Below are 15574 nucleotides of genomic sequence, written 5' to 3'. Positions count from 1 at the left end.
GCAACCTTAAAAAAAAACCCAACCAAAAATCAAGAATGTGTTCTGCTTTCATGTCCAGTCATTTTGTCAATGTGTTTATCTTTATTTTATGTTCAGTAGTAGCTTGTCTTGATATAAACATCAGTCATAGGTCGATACAAGAAAATATACAAATATCGAAAAAGAAAACATCTGCTGACAAGTTATTTTTGTTGTATCATCTCCACCCATTGAGATATTGAGCTCGACTGTTCGTGACCTGGAAACAGTCGTAAACTTTATTCATAATGTACTTTTACATGTGAAGATCTAATTAAAAGAATGCAGCCCTTTATATTAAATATAAGATACCCGACCATCAGATAAGACGGAACGGATTAAACATATTACTACTTAAAAGTATTTTCTCAGAAAGATAGTTTTTAAGAAGTAATATAGAAGATATTTACCTGCTTAGATGTTTTTTTTGAATGGATTAAAATCCAGAACACAACAAATGAATTGTGATGTCATATCATAGATCAAGATAATACTACTAAGAAGCTACCCAGCAGGCAAACATATTTAAATTAGTTAAGATTAGCCTAACATTAAAGTGATTTACACATTAATGCATCAATAATAGTAATAACACAATAACATATATTATTCAGACATGGGTTCTTTTATATTTTGATACCAATACTTGTGTTCTTTTACTTAAGTAACATTTCCAATGCAGGGCTTTTAATGTACTTTTTACACTGTGGTATTTCTACTACTTGCTTAAATACTGGGTAAAACTTTCAGTTAAAAAAGGGATCAACAAAGTCTCCGCAAACACCCGACTCCACTACCTGTAAGCTCATATAAAATCCAAATCAATTCATCAAATCAATCCTGCACACAGTTATTCTCTCTAATCGTCTAAAACTGTCACATTGTATGGAAAGAATCTGCTTTTATCTGAATATCTTCTAGTCCAGGCTTAGTTCAGCTCTGTTTAAGATTGTTTGTGCGCTGCAGAAACTCTATTTATCGTATCCACTGGTGCTTAATCATGGATAAATGTTCTGTTATTTTCTGTTTCGGTCCACTTATCTGTAGGGCGATGCCGATCGCTAACCTAATGACTGTGAGGGAGCACCCCTCCTGTCTTTATGAGGCTCTGTGGAAAATAGCGCCTGTAAGGTATTTCTTAGTATCTATACCTCTACCGTCCGATGTGGTGAGTGAGTATACAGATAATGTCATTACAGTGTTCTACAGAAAAGAACCTCTGAGCGATCACTCATGTCTCGTTGAAAGGGACATTTCCCTTTTGAAGACTAGAATTAATGGGGCGTCATCAGGGTCGATGTTTCCGTTACATCCTGTATCACATCATCATATATCATCCGGTTTAATCCTTTCATCCGATGTACGTTTGACTACTGCTTACATCATCAGAATAAATCCATCATGGAGCGACGGTGAGTCAGTCCCACCAGTAAAGTGGTGGAAAGTAACGACGTACAATTCTAAGGTACTTTTACTTTACTTGAGTATTTCCATTTGCTGCTACTTTATACTTTGACTCCAATACATATCAGAGGGAAATATTGTACTTTGTACTCCACTAGTTACTCTGCAGATTCAGATCAATAATCCAAAATATAATCAACTAATACATTATGATATATTATTATTGGTTAAGACTAAACTACCCAGCGGTATATAAAGTAATTCAAATCAGTTCCACCTCTACCAACTGCAACATTAACGTGATGAACACGTTAACGCATCAATAATTATATAATACATAATATTATGAACTGGGCCATTCTGCATAAAGAGTACTTTTGGTACTTTAAGTATAGTTAGATGTACAAGTGATTACAAGGAATCATCTAAAAATAAATGTAAACCACCAATGTTTACATCCCCAACAACAACACATGTCCGAGTACAGTTTTGTCTCTTTTGGATTATTAACTGAATAACTGTCGTCGAGGCCTTAAAAGATTTTGGACAAAATTGAAATCCTTTATAACACAAATCATGAAAATGTTTTTGGTAGATTATGAAATGGAGCGAGAGACCATCTTGTGATGGGATCACACTATAGCAGCCAGGGGGTTTAGAGCAGGGGCCTTCCCCACGTCCTACCCCCCCCCCCCCCTAAATCTGAGGCTTCTGCTCGGACCACACCCATTGTCTAACTTGGCCTTCATTTTGATCTCAACTACACACCTGGAAAGTATCATAACTGCATCTTGCGTGGTTGTGACACTCTTACGGTAACAGAATCTGTCCACAGGCAAACGTATGAACACCTGGCAAGGAACTCAACCCTCGCTTCGGACATAGTTTCCACTACAGCAGGTGTGTACAGGACCACATTTAGCCATGATGACACACACACACACACACACACACACAGACTGTGTGAAGGTGAAAACAACACCAGCGCCACTGATGCGGCGGGTTGAAAGGAGTCTCGCAGTCCACCACTCAAGAAAGAATTAACAGGAAGGTGTTAGGGCGAGGCCTTACCTCAGCATTTGTTTGTAACACACCACACGACTCAAGCACCATGTCCTTCATTTGTTGAAGGACGTAGTTTGAGAGTTTATTATGTCACTGACTTCAAGGACATGTGGGTTTCAGGCCGCTACACATTCAAAGCCGGAGGAGACATTATTTTTGGCACAGGTGTCACCTCGTCTTGTGTGACTGGATATGTGTGAGGGTTTACACCTCTTCTTTAAACTCTTAAAATATTCATCCTACTGGAAGAAGTCCAGTGAGAATAAACAGGATTACTTCAAAGGTCTGGAACTTTGGGGAAACAACAGGAAGCCTTTTGACAAATGTAAGAATAATAGTGAAAAATGATTAGATTGTGCGAGTTTTCTGTGAATTTAACACATTTTAGCTGGAAATTCAAGTCAGTATCGGCGTCCTAGACAGTGAGGCCCACTCTGTACATATACACCTGCAGCAAATTATGTTAATGAGGGCAGTTACCTGCTTTAAAGGGGATTTTCGAAACAAAAACAGGTACGGCATTGCATTAGGAGGGAAACATTGTCCATCCAGTTTATAACGGGGAATAGAAGAGGAAAACACAGTATCAACTAATAAAATAGGTAATTTCTGTATCTACAATTTGTTCATAATTCCCATTAAAACAATTCAATCATTTTACATTATGATACAGTTATATATTTAACACATTCACTAAAAGTAGTTTAACCACTTATTGTGTTTTCTACATGCATGGCCAGAGCTGAGATGCTATATAACTTCTGGTTTGGCTGTTTTATTCATGGTTTACTGGCTTTTGCTACCTTATTTAGTGGGATACCATACTATTTGTTCATTATCATTAATATATTTTAATTACAGGAAACACCAAGGAGAAGGACATATACAGACAATAATACAGACGATATATAAGGTGCTAATCAGCTTTAGAGGGGCTGATGGAGGCATTTAGTTACTTTTGGACCACATGGACCGACTGAGGGGACTTCCAGCACTGGGAACTACCCGCGTGGAGGTCGGTGATGAAAGGGTTAACCAAAGATGCAAGACGTGCGTGAGTCTGTCTGAGCGTGAGCTGCGGCTGCTGCTGCTGCTGCTGCGGCAGTGAAGTAAAATGTGTCAATTTCCACCGGACAGCAGAAACACCGTGGAGGAAGGAGACGAGAGCTGCAGAGCGCCACCGTGACATCCAGGACAATTTCCCCCGGTGGTGTGTTTGATCCGCCGGCCTGCATGCTGAGGGAGACGCCGCGGAGCTCAATCTGAAGGTAAACAAATACAAATAAAACCTGCTCTGAGGATGATTCATGTCCATCTGCTGGAGCCGACACATAAGACATGTTAGCATGGCTTTTTTATGATAACGTATCTATGAAGCTTTTGTGATTAAAATGTTTGTTTTCTTAATTTACCCAGCCTTAGATTGAAAAATAGCGTTCGGTTATCATTAATGAGTGTTTGCTTGCAAGTTGGCAGCTTTGCTTTATTTTTTTTATTTTAATAACTGTGTCCCAAATTACATTAATTGTAATTACTGCAAAGTAAACAGCTGCACATAGTGTTGGAATAAAGGATGCATTCCTCTTTATTTGGCATGTTTTTAATGCACAGTTGGGCTGCGACTCCTGTTATGGATAGGACAGGTGATATAAACTCAGAAAGAGGAGTGACTAGCAGTAACCTGTGTGTGTGTGTGTCATTGTGCCTCCTATATTTCAAAGATGCTGTGTAAGGGATAAACGTGTTTCCCAAGTCTCCTGCGTCAAATTTCAGAGGCGAGGAGTCTACCAGGCCCGGGTCTACAGTGCTTTCAATGGGGGTGGGGGGGGGCCATCTCCCATCGAGTACAGGCGGGCTGTGTACAGTAATCAAGTGGCTTTCTACATCTAATGCCACTGTTCCATCATATACACTGATCCTAATCATTGCATCATTATGATTATTATTTAATGAATTATTGTAAAGGAGATTTCGGCTTCTTGGGTGTTTTAGACCGTACAGTCAGTAGCTATTTAATTAATCATGATTTTGGGAGGCATCTTCCCTCTCGCTTTTCTACTCTGTAGAAGGCTACAGGGATGTCGTGTTTTTGTAGGCCAAACCCGGAAGTTAGCGTCACACTGTTTCCCAAAAAACGTTTTTTGGAGGATTTCTCCATTGGATCTTTGATTGCTGCAGAAAATAAGCTCTGCGGCAAACACACGTTATGATACTTACACGTTTTGTTCAGTAAGATGAACACCACTTTTTTTGATTTTTGAATTGTGAATGCGTTTGGCAGAAGTACAAAGCTAACGTTAGGCTACAGACGAGTGGAGGACACGCAACACGGTTGTAAATGCGGACTAGTCGGCGTGATGAAGTTTTGTAGTCTCATTTAGCCGATTGGCTCAAAGTTATACAATTTACGAAGTGAGTATTTACGGGCGTATTTTAAATCGTAGAGCAAAATGTTAAAATCTCTTAAGCTTATGTTAACCATAGGCCTTATTTCAGATATCCAACCAAAATCCATTAAAATAAACCATTGACTTCGATACGAGTGAACCGGAAGTGCAGTCAACTCATTTCCTACTTTTAGGACTCCTTCCTGCTGCTGTGGGCAGTAAGCAGGTATGATTTAAGAAGGAACATATTAGCGTGTACGACATGCAAGAGAGCCAAGTGAAGGAGAATGTAGATCAGTGGTTGTGGCGATTATTAAATCATCAGCCAGTCACATCACTGGTCTCATAGCTCTGGAACATCTGTGCCAACAACGGTTAAATGTGATGACGAGAGCTCGGCACACTCAAAGCTTCACCTCATGTCTCGATGGTTCGGAGCGTCAAGTCATGAACACACATCAGCACAAAGAGAGATGGAATATAGTTACTATAATAAGGCCACTATAATAACAACGGTAGCAGAAAATAAAGAAATTGATTTGGTGAAACCGTTCATATGATTATGTCGGTCCGACGCTATTTCAGCACTAATTCTAATGTGTCTCACCTCGTTCATGGTCACATAGTTTAGTAATTAATGTTACACAACAGTTTACGTTACACTGCAACGTGTTTCAAGAATAAAACTTTGGAATAGAGGCTATGATGAGCCCTGGTTACTGATGTCTTCTTCAAGAAAAGCAGAATATTGAGTTCCACTTGACCAGTGTGTGTGTAGAGGTCTGTATGGTTATACTGTAGCAGCCGGGTGTTCATGCCCTCGTGCCCATGATTTGTACCGCACTGCTCAGTGGGAAGGAGGCGTCACGCTGCAGCGGAGTCCCAGCAGCCTGCGCATCGGCCCGTAGTGTCCGGGGACAAAATATGATGACTTTGGCTATCTCGCGTAACTGCAACCCATGCAGTTTTATCTACAGAGCACTCCCGTCGTGATAACATTTCTTGATCACATTTATGGATGCAAAAAAAACAGTGCTGTGGGTTGGAATGATTTATTCCATATAAGGCCTGCAGTCCACTATCATTTTGGGTGAGATAATCCCTGCTGCTGCTGCTGCTGCTGCTTGCTGCCTTTATTCCCTCTCAGTTTTACACCGACTGTATTATAGACCTATTTATAACTCAAGCACCAGCCTTCACGGCAAGGAATCCCAAAACGACCCCCATGACAGAAGCACTGGTGTAAAAAAAAAAGCATCAACAACATTCAACCCACCTCAGCCGTGTGGACACTTGGTCTGAGTTATTGTGGTATTAATGCACTCATGCAGGTTTTTCAGTTCCTGCTTCTTATTGTAACAGACCGTATAGGGTGTGATGGGAATGCACATTTGTGCAGCAGGTTAAAGGCACATAAAAGGTCATTGTTGAGGCAGAGGAAAGTTTCCAAACCAAAATGCTCCTGTGTGCGAGTGGGAATATGTGGAAATCACAAATCACTGTGCTGATCCGAACAGTTCAAAGATATGCAGCCACTGACTAAGTAGTTTGCGCCCCTTTTTTGGCATGTAAATATGTGAATTAGCTAATAATTGGCATGAAATTGCAGTTTGGAAATTAACCTCAAACCATACTTCTAGGGTTTGGACACATGCTGACATTAGTCACAGCTCTTTAATGACCAAATATGGTCCTTTATTTATCAAAAAAAAGTATATATATGTCTTTGCTTTAGAAGAGGTCTCTGCACCTTTTAAGCTTTGCGTGCACACAAAACAGTAACAGCATGCGAAATATTTCACTGTGTTAAAAGCAGGAGAGAAACCTCTTTTGTTTTTGAAATATCTTTGTTCCTAAAACCTTCGCAGAGCAGCCAGCATCAATTATTCATCGCCAACGATTGATTATAAGCTTCTTTGTCTGATAACGGATTAACATGCGCATGCATCCTCCCATTAGAGGCACACAGACCGCCACTGCAACGCGATGACCAAAAATCTCCTGTTTTCTCTGTAGCTGCTCCAAGATTTCTAATCTACGGGGCATGACCCACATGCTATTCAGGACAGAGGGCTTAGCACCCCTGTTTTAGGGTCTTTCATTAAACTACAAGAAGATCAAGAGAGGATTCTTTCAGAAAAGATTTGAACTTTAAAGGTCAGTTTGCTTAAAGGTAATTTAGTGGGTATTTATTGGGTGATAAAGAGACTGACATACAGTTACAGAAGAAGAAGAAGAAGAAGAAGAAGAAGAGGTATATAGCAGGAGACCTCCCCCCCTCCCCCAGCAGCAGCTTAGATAACTAGAAAGAAAAGATTTCAAGTCAGAGTTGAGTGCAACACAGTTTTTCACCCGGTCCCAAAGATAAAGCACCATGTGGACTTCGATGTGAAGGTGGGAATAACAGAGTTTAGCTGTAGTTCCAACATCAGCAGAAAGGACACTTGACACTGACAAGCTGCCAGTGTGCTTCATCAGAACTGCATGTCGGATGCTTTTGTAAGCCCCCTCCCCCCACACATCCTACTTCTTTTCTCGTATATATCTGGTATATTTTGTAGTATATGCTTACACAAGAATTAAGAGTTGCTACAAACACACTTTTTCCTCTTCATCCCAACAGCCATAATAGTCAGGACATCCCATGTGAAACCAAACACAGATTGTTGTTGGTCATGTAACACCAAACCTATACACTCTTTTATTTATGTTGGTGTTTATACCTTTGGGCCAAAGAGAAACCATTAAAACAGATTCAGCAGTTATAAGATCTCCTATCCTGGTATATTTTAGTGTATATCACATAGAGGTATTCATCTTGATACAAACTATTTAAAGATGAATAACCAGCTGGTAATTAGCACTGGGCGGGACTGACATCCTGTCAAATATTGTGACATTTTAATAACAAACACATTTCAGCACATTATTAAGCATTATTAATATTGTAAATTGATGATGTGCTATCGGTGCTTTTACACATTTTTATTGTTAATATTCTTTTTGCGAAAGCTTTGCCTTTATTATTGATTTAAAACCCAGCTCTTTCATGTTATACAGTGACGACATCGTCTGGCAGGTACCTGGTTTGTTTAATAAAGTTAGCTACCCGATGCTAACCCGCTACATTGAATCAGCGACATGACAGCTCTTCTTAAAGGTCATCGCGTCATATATTTAACTTTTACATCTGCTATTCGATGTTAAGGACAACGAGTTCTAGGTCTCAGGTTAACGGATCAACAGAACCTTTTGGATCTGAAGCCTTCAGAGTGCAGCACCGCTCTGTGCACACGGAGCCCCCCCCCCTCCCCTCCCCCACCACTCTGCTTGTTTTGTTCAGGCTTTCACCTTGCGGATATAGAGAGGATGCTTAAGTTATGAAGCTGTGTGAGGCTCTGTTGGCTGTGCTGCGCCCGGGCTTTTAGTCGTAGCCCTCATGGCGTCTCTCCAGCTCTCTTGTTTGTGATACTCAAAGTACTTCCTGTGTATCTGGGGGGGGGGGGGGATATCTGGATTCAAAGTGCAGGGGAATGAAATAAGTACTTCTTCATCATTTATTTATCATTTGTCTATCACACATATGTTTTTACAATCTCAATACCGAGGTTGTCGTTATTATGGCATCATATCACCCAACAAAATACAAGAACGACAAAAAAAATCAAGGATATCTGGGCCATAAAGGGCATTACATCTTTATTGCTCTAGATAGAGCAGGCGTGTGATGCTGTTTAGGATTAGAGCCAGCTTGCTGTTTCAGGGGTAATTGATCTGTCTTTGCAATTTATCGGGATCAGTTTATTTTGTGCCGCCTCAGAAAATTCTTCTGCGCTCACTTGACGCGCACTTCTCGTCAATCACTCGATCAATTGCTCACCACGCACACACGAAGGAAGCAGATTTGCTCGGGATCAGGTCATCAGCTTTCAGGTTAGTTTCATACAACAGTGATTCATAATTCATTGTTTTTTTTCTCAATAAATATATCAAATTATAAAGATTGAGAAAAGCAGTAAATCCTCATATTTTGGAAGCTGGAACCTTAAAATATGAAGCATCTTTACTTGATAACTCACTAAAACAGTCATCTGTCGATCACCCGATTTATAAATGGTGGACTTGTTTCAGCGCCGTCCTGACAGCTCGTCAGTATCCTGACAGCTCGTCATCCTGGCTCAAACCTGCAGTATTTTCACAAAGACTATAGCGACTACAAGGGCGGCTGCTGTTTCCATCACCGTGTCACCTCAGTCACTTAACCGCATTGGATGCTGCTGGTTTCTATACGCCACGCTGCATCCAACCAAAGTGACCTTCCACAAGTCTGCGTATAGGCCTCGGATCTGCGCCAGCGCCAGAGAGAGCTGCAGTACATGAACAGGGATTATGGCGTAATGTGAGGTCAGCAATGGGTCAGGTTTCTGATTTAATCAAGGAGTCACAGTTCACAGCTGTCAGCATGCTGTCGGCACAGTAAAGACCCCTCTAATGCTGTTGTTGTTGGCTGACTCTCATACCGCTGTGTGTTTCTTTGCTCGTGTTTGCGTACCTGCTGTCAGAGGAGTGTCTAACTGACAGACCTGTCAGCCTTCGCTTGAACCTCAGCTCAACTGTTGTCGCACACTCTCTTTCTCTATGTCGCTCTCTCCCTTTGTTTCGTTCAAAAAACACACAACTCAGCCGGTGTCTTCCCTTCGTGTCCTCAGACAAACACTTGGCGCTCCGCGGTTTGACTTCCCTCCCTTTTCAGTTCAGACAGCATTCATCCTGCGCTCCGTCTTCCTGTGGTTTACAAAGCAGGCGGCTCCGTCGCGGTCGCCATTCTGAAGACCGTCACACACTGTGATGTCCCGTAGAGGGATTTTCAATAGAGTGCGTTCCTGGCAGGAAGCTGGCCGATCGATGAGCTGGTGGGGTGGCGGGTTAGTGGGCGGTATCCCACAACAACAGCAACAACAACAACAGAATCAAATATCCACCCAGTGTGTGAACGGTGTCATGCTGAGGCAACAAGTCAATCGATATGCCTGATTACAGAAAGCACAGGTGTGTGTGTGTGTGTGTGTGTGTGTGGGGGGGGGGGGCGTTTTACGGTTTTAAGACGCTGACCGTGTAATCACAGCAACGTGGGATCGAGTCCGGCCTTTTGTTGTATCTCCTCCCTGATAAACTGTATGGACTGTCCAAATGCATTGAAGTAAAAATTAAAATATCATGTAAAAACACAAAATTGGTCACATGACTGTGTCAGTGAAATGGTTTGAGATTATTAAAACCCTAATTTCATTGTTTGTTCCTGTGCTTCAGGATCACATTTCAAGCCTCATTCATGTCTCCAGCGAGGGACACGTAGCACTGGTTTCAGGTGTCGCTTCACTGAAGTATAAATGTGTTGAAAGAGTGACCATTCATTCACTCCTTTCATCTGTGTTCCCCAGAAGCTGTTTGCTCTGTTACAACATGCTCGCTTCCTGTTTCAAGACCTAAACAAATCTGCCTTTGCACACTAAACAATGCGAGGGATTTTTTTAATGTAATCTGACCGGTTGTGTTGACAATGTCTAAGGCAGTGCAAAGGCTGAGAGGCCTTAAGAAGTCAACACGATATTCCGTTAGGATGGATCTGACATACAGAGAAGAAGCAGATGACAAGTTACTGAGTTATGGAAATTGAAATTTTTTAAGTCTGTTTTATACACCTAAAAAGGGAGTTGTGTAGGAGAAAAACCTAGACGTTTGTCAATACTTGCAGTGATACTGCTCGGTGGATTTCGTCCCCTTCTGACAGAGCTAGGCTGTTTCCAGTCTTTGTGCTAAACTAATCTAACGGCCATCAATCTTCTCTTCTAATTCAGGACGAAAGCGCATTTCTCAAAATGGTGAACTATTCCTTTTAAAAGAGAAACATCAGTTTAGCATGCTTTACTATAACAGGCAACTAATCTTAGGTGTTCTACTGTAGCAAACCGTTTTTTATTGCATCCAGTTCTCTTCGCAGGATATTTTTTTTGCAAATCGCTGTTTGACCCCGGTGTGATTGGGTAGATGAGAGCAGTGGGAGAGTTTCTCAGGCAGGCAGTGAAAAGATGGTATGAGGGGTTTAAGGAGGTCAGTTGGTCCGTCGCTGTGGCCCAGTCCCCTCACATGAAACCCTTGTTCCTTGTTTTGAAAGAAATGTGCTAATCCCCCATGGAACCACTCTGGGCCTCAGCCAGCCTTTCAAGACAAAAAGAGCCAAATCGGGTTTTGTTCTTCAAACGGGCTTTTGTACTCCCAACCTCTCTCTGAGCTTGTATTTTACAGAGCGGTTATGATCCATTGTATAACGGTTGCTGTTATGACACGGTTTCCTCTGGAGGCTTCATATAGTAGAAGATATACACTCAGCGGCCTTCTCAGCCAATGTGGTCTTTGAACTCCTCGCTATGATTTGCCTTCAGTGTTTTTTATTAGACCGGGCGATGTGATAAATAGAGTAGAGAGAGAATCCAACCCTGCGTGGGCCTCCTGACACCTGACACCGAAGCCTGTGTGCGGCTTTCGAAAAAGAGCACATGATGTAGGCAGTCAGATGATAAAGCTATACATTACATAAGAGACCACCTCAGTCAGTCAGTAAATAGCATCAAGTGAGGGGAAGACGTAGGAAAGTGCTCTGAAGCTCTGCCGTCTCTATAATTTCATCTTCCTTATGCCAATCAAGTGTTTTAATGCCTTGTCCTTAATTGAACTTGATACGCTGATATCAATGAGAAAATTACACCAAAATGCTGCATCGTTTCCTGTGAATCCCTCATGAGGAAATGGCGGACTCCGCCACTTAAAATAAAAACTATTGAACAGAGAAGACATTACTAAGAGTAGACACCTTAAATGTCGATTGCAGAAAAAATACTGAGCATCAAATTAGAAAATGCAGTTTCATTTCATGAACCTTAAAAGGAGTTGACATATTGCACCGTGTTGCCTTTGTGTCACGGTCTTACGCCTTTCTTTTGCTCCTTTCTCCCCAGACCTGCGTCGCATTATCGGAGACGGAAACATTTGCGTGAAAGTAAAAGGAAGGATGGTGACCATGCAAACCCGAGAGGCTCCTGTACCTCTGACAGCGCTGTCCCGCTGGTACCTCTACGCCATCCACGGCTACTTCTGCGAGGTCATGTTCACAGCCGCCTGGGAGTTCGTGGTTAACTGCAACTGGAAATTCCCCGGCGTGACCAGCGTGTGGGCGCTCTTCATCTACGGCACCTGCATCCTCATCGTGGAGCAGATGTACCTGAAGCTGCGCGGCCGCTGCGGCGTGCTGCTGCGTTGCATCATATACACTTTATGGACCTACCTGTGGGAGTTTGGCACGGGGCTGCTGCTGCGCCAGTTCAACGCCTGCCCCTGGGACTACTCCGAGTTCCGCTACAACTTCATGGGACTGATCACGGCCGAGTACGCCGTGCCCTGGTTCTGCGCCTCCTTCATCGTGGAGCGCTTGGTCATCCGCAAAACGCTGCGGCTTCGATTCCACAAGGGGCCCGAGGACGGTTGGTCAAACCATCAGTTGGATGCTGGAGGAAATGTGGGAGGAGGGAGGTCGAGAAATGATGCCAACGGCTGCCTTAAAGGAGAATGAATGAAGGAAGAACACAATCTGAAACCAGCCCCAGCACCCTGCTACACCACCTACACCCTCACAGTTCTCCCCCACTAACCGTATGGGGGGAAGACAAACAGACCACTATGTACACTGGGCTGGTGTGCAGAGGTGTACTGAATATCAGAACAGCCAGAAAACCAAACTTAACTGAGGCTTCAAACACCCAAATCACTCACTGTGCTCCCGGCCGTCGACAGAGGCACAAAATATGGATCTCATAACGCACCCACCCATCTCCATGTGGGGTTGACCTGAAGGAGATCAAGGTCTTGAATGACCCAGACTCAATATCTCCTTTCCCCAGGACTGCAAAGACCTCAGAATATAAAAAAATAAAAAATACTGTTGCAAAAATTAGTGCTATCACCCTGTGAAGGAACAAGTTCAAGAACAATATGTCTGTTTTTCAAGGGCACATCTGAAAGCAGAATGCTTGCTGCATAGAAATCCTAAGAACAAAGTAGCTGTAACACGTTCTTTTTAAAACATATTGTCCTTTAGTGTTATTCAAAGTACTGTAGTAATGTAGCCACAAAAAGCTCTTTAAGAACATACCACGCACCCTGAGGCTTTGCGGGTCAGCTTTCATTATGAAGAATGTTTTCAGTGAATACCCACAATGCCTGGTAAAACAAATGCATGAAAAAAAAAAGAGTTGTCTTCCAATATAATATAGCCTGTAGCTCAGGCAGCAGAGCCGGTCCGCCAGTTATCGTGGTCGATTCCCGGTCGTCTCCTCCTGACAGCATGTTGAGGTGTCCTTGAGCAAGACACCGAACTCCAAACTGCATGGCAGCTTCTCCACCATCCCTGTATGAATGCGTGTGTGTGTGTGTGTGTGTGTGTGTATAGTCTAATGTGAGGGATTTTTAAGGCGTTAAATAGATGCAGTCCATTTGCCATAATAACAGGGGAATCTCTGTTGGCAATTATGAGTCGTGAGCATCAGCATGAAGCACCAAAAATCTCAGATTAAAAAATAATAATAATTTAGAAAAGCTTTTCACGTCTAAGTAGCAATACTGAATTTTGAGTGACACAGTATGACAAATTGTTTAGGTGTCACGTCAGGTTTCTCGTGAAAAAACTGTTGTTGGCCGTCAGGTTTTCAGCAGGATTCTCATGACCCTTCTCTTTATTAGCGTCCCAGTTAGTTTAACATGTGTGTCAAGGAAATATGCAGCATATTGTGATTAATTAATTAAAGGAAACCCGAACATTTCTCCTGACACAAGTATCTTTGCTGCTCATTTCTTTCCCCCCCAGTGATTTGTGAGTCACAACATTTCTTTTTCGTTTCCTTGGTGAATAATGACCTCTGTGATATTTGACTGACATCTGACACAATCCACAAGTGTAACTGTAACAGTTCGGGTAGTATTAGATAAACTGTGACTGAATTTTTTAATTGTCTTAACTTCAGACATCTGGTACTCCAAGCAAGGTATAAACGTATAATGCTCATTTCCTTAATGTTGATCCTGAGACTTCCTTTGCTGCGTGAGTAGAACGAGCACAGACCGTACGCTCACCTTCATGCATAGAAGGGCTGATTCATGTTTTCAGATAAATCGCTGGTGCTACTGGATGAAGCTTAAAACAGGTCGGAGACATCCCTCTTTGCAGTGATTCTAAGGCACCAGAGGATCTACTTAATACATGGAATGGAAACATGGACTGATTCCTCAGGACGACCGTTGATGTTGTTGACTAAATCACAACATTTTGTGCTGACAATTGTTCAGCTTTTCCCCATTTTTCAGTGAAATTATGCAACAAAACCCACCCCCCAAAAAACAGAAACATCCAAATCCATGTTTCAACAACACTACTGGACTACGTAAAGGTGTGATCCTCATCATTGTTGCTGCGATGGCATGCAGTGTTTCCACCTCACTGTCTCCCCTGTAGGTCCAGAGGGTGGACGGCAGGAAGCTGTTCCACATGACAGATAAAGTGCTGCCACCCAGTGGATACATTGAAGACTGCAGCTAGAAAACAAAAGGTTTTATTGAGCTTGGATAACAAATACGACGCACAAAGGTCAAGAATCCTTTTCAGGATCAAACTCAGCAGGACATGTTTGTGTTTTTGTATTATTATTGAGTTTTTATTTCACACATGAATCAACAGGCTTAAAAGCAATAGAGGCTTCTGACCCAGCAATGATTATCAAGCTCTAGACCGTTAACTTTTCTCTTTAAAAATCTAATAAACTATATTATGAGAACTGGTATGCAGCCGATGTCTTTAATTCAGCCTACTACTCTGATGACACGAACCACAACGAACATGCAAAATAAGTTTGGTGAGTGTGTATAGTGTGTTGTACAGAGACACATTTATTAGTGTGTATTAGTGTCCTATCAAAGCTACAGATCCACTTGCATTACTAAGCAGGGACGCTGATCACTGGTCAGTCTATATAATGACAAAATACTACCTTAATGCTGCGCGACATTCATGGTTTTTGCATTAATTTGATTGGCCGTGATAGTTGATGTTTAATAGTTTTACACAGCTTTGAGAACGTTTTACACTACACCTTTAAACCTCTTCACAGTAAAACTTTTAGCATATACAGTGATTAATTACCTACCTTCAATAGAAGCAAACATTTTAGTTACAGGGGTAACCAGCAGTTTTTCTAGGAGATACAAATAAGTATTTTTTAAAAGTTTTAATGAGTTTCCCAAGTGCACCTTTATTTCCTCATCAAAACAAAGATGGCGGCCCGTCGGCTACCTTGCTTGGAAACAACGTTGCAATTTGGAAACTGGTAAAAAAACAAACATATTTTCATCCAAATGGTTCGAAAGGTCTTCAGTGAGTCTGAAGATACAGTCAGTGCAGAGGTAAGTGTTTTAAACAACCGTCTAGTTTTATCTTTTAGGGAAACAGACCTCAGGTGCTAGACATTACTAGTTGATGAAAATTACAAATACACACTGAAAACTAATTAGACTGCTGGTGTGCCCTCGCACGTGTTAGCAATAGCATTTGTCTAACATTCATGCATCAGCTCCGTGAGGCTGTTAGAGTTACTTTA

The 15574-nt window shown here is 41.9% G+C and overlaps 1 protein-coding gene across 1 annotated transcript; it reads left to right on the top strand.

Moving 5' to 3' along the window:
- Positions 1-3638: 3638 nt before the first annotated feature.
- tmem229b (transmembrane protein 229B) lies at positions 3639-12501 on the top strand (the record flags this gene model as incomplete). Its single annotated transcript, XM_079174534.1, has 2 exons — positions 3639-3755; positions 11891-12501. The coding sequence occupies exon 2, from the start codon at positions 11944-11946 to the stop codon at positions 12499-12501; it is 558 nt and encodes a 185-aa protein (XP_079030660.1). The 5' UTR covers positions 3639-3755; positions 11891-11943.
- Between the last annotated feature and the right edge of the window lie 3073 nt (positions 12502-15574).

The sequence above is a fragment of the Pholis gunnellus genome (assembly GCF_910591455.1).
Source record: "Pholis gunnellus genome assembly, chromosome: 15".
Taxonomy (NCBI): Eukaryota; Metazoa; Chordata; class Actinopteri; order Perciformes; family Pholidae; genus Pholis; species Pholis gunnellus.
This window is presented reverse-complemented; position numbering and strand designations above follow the sequence as displayed.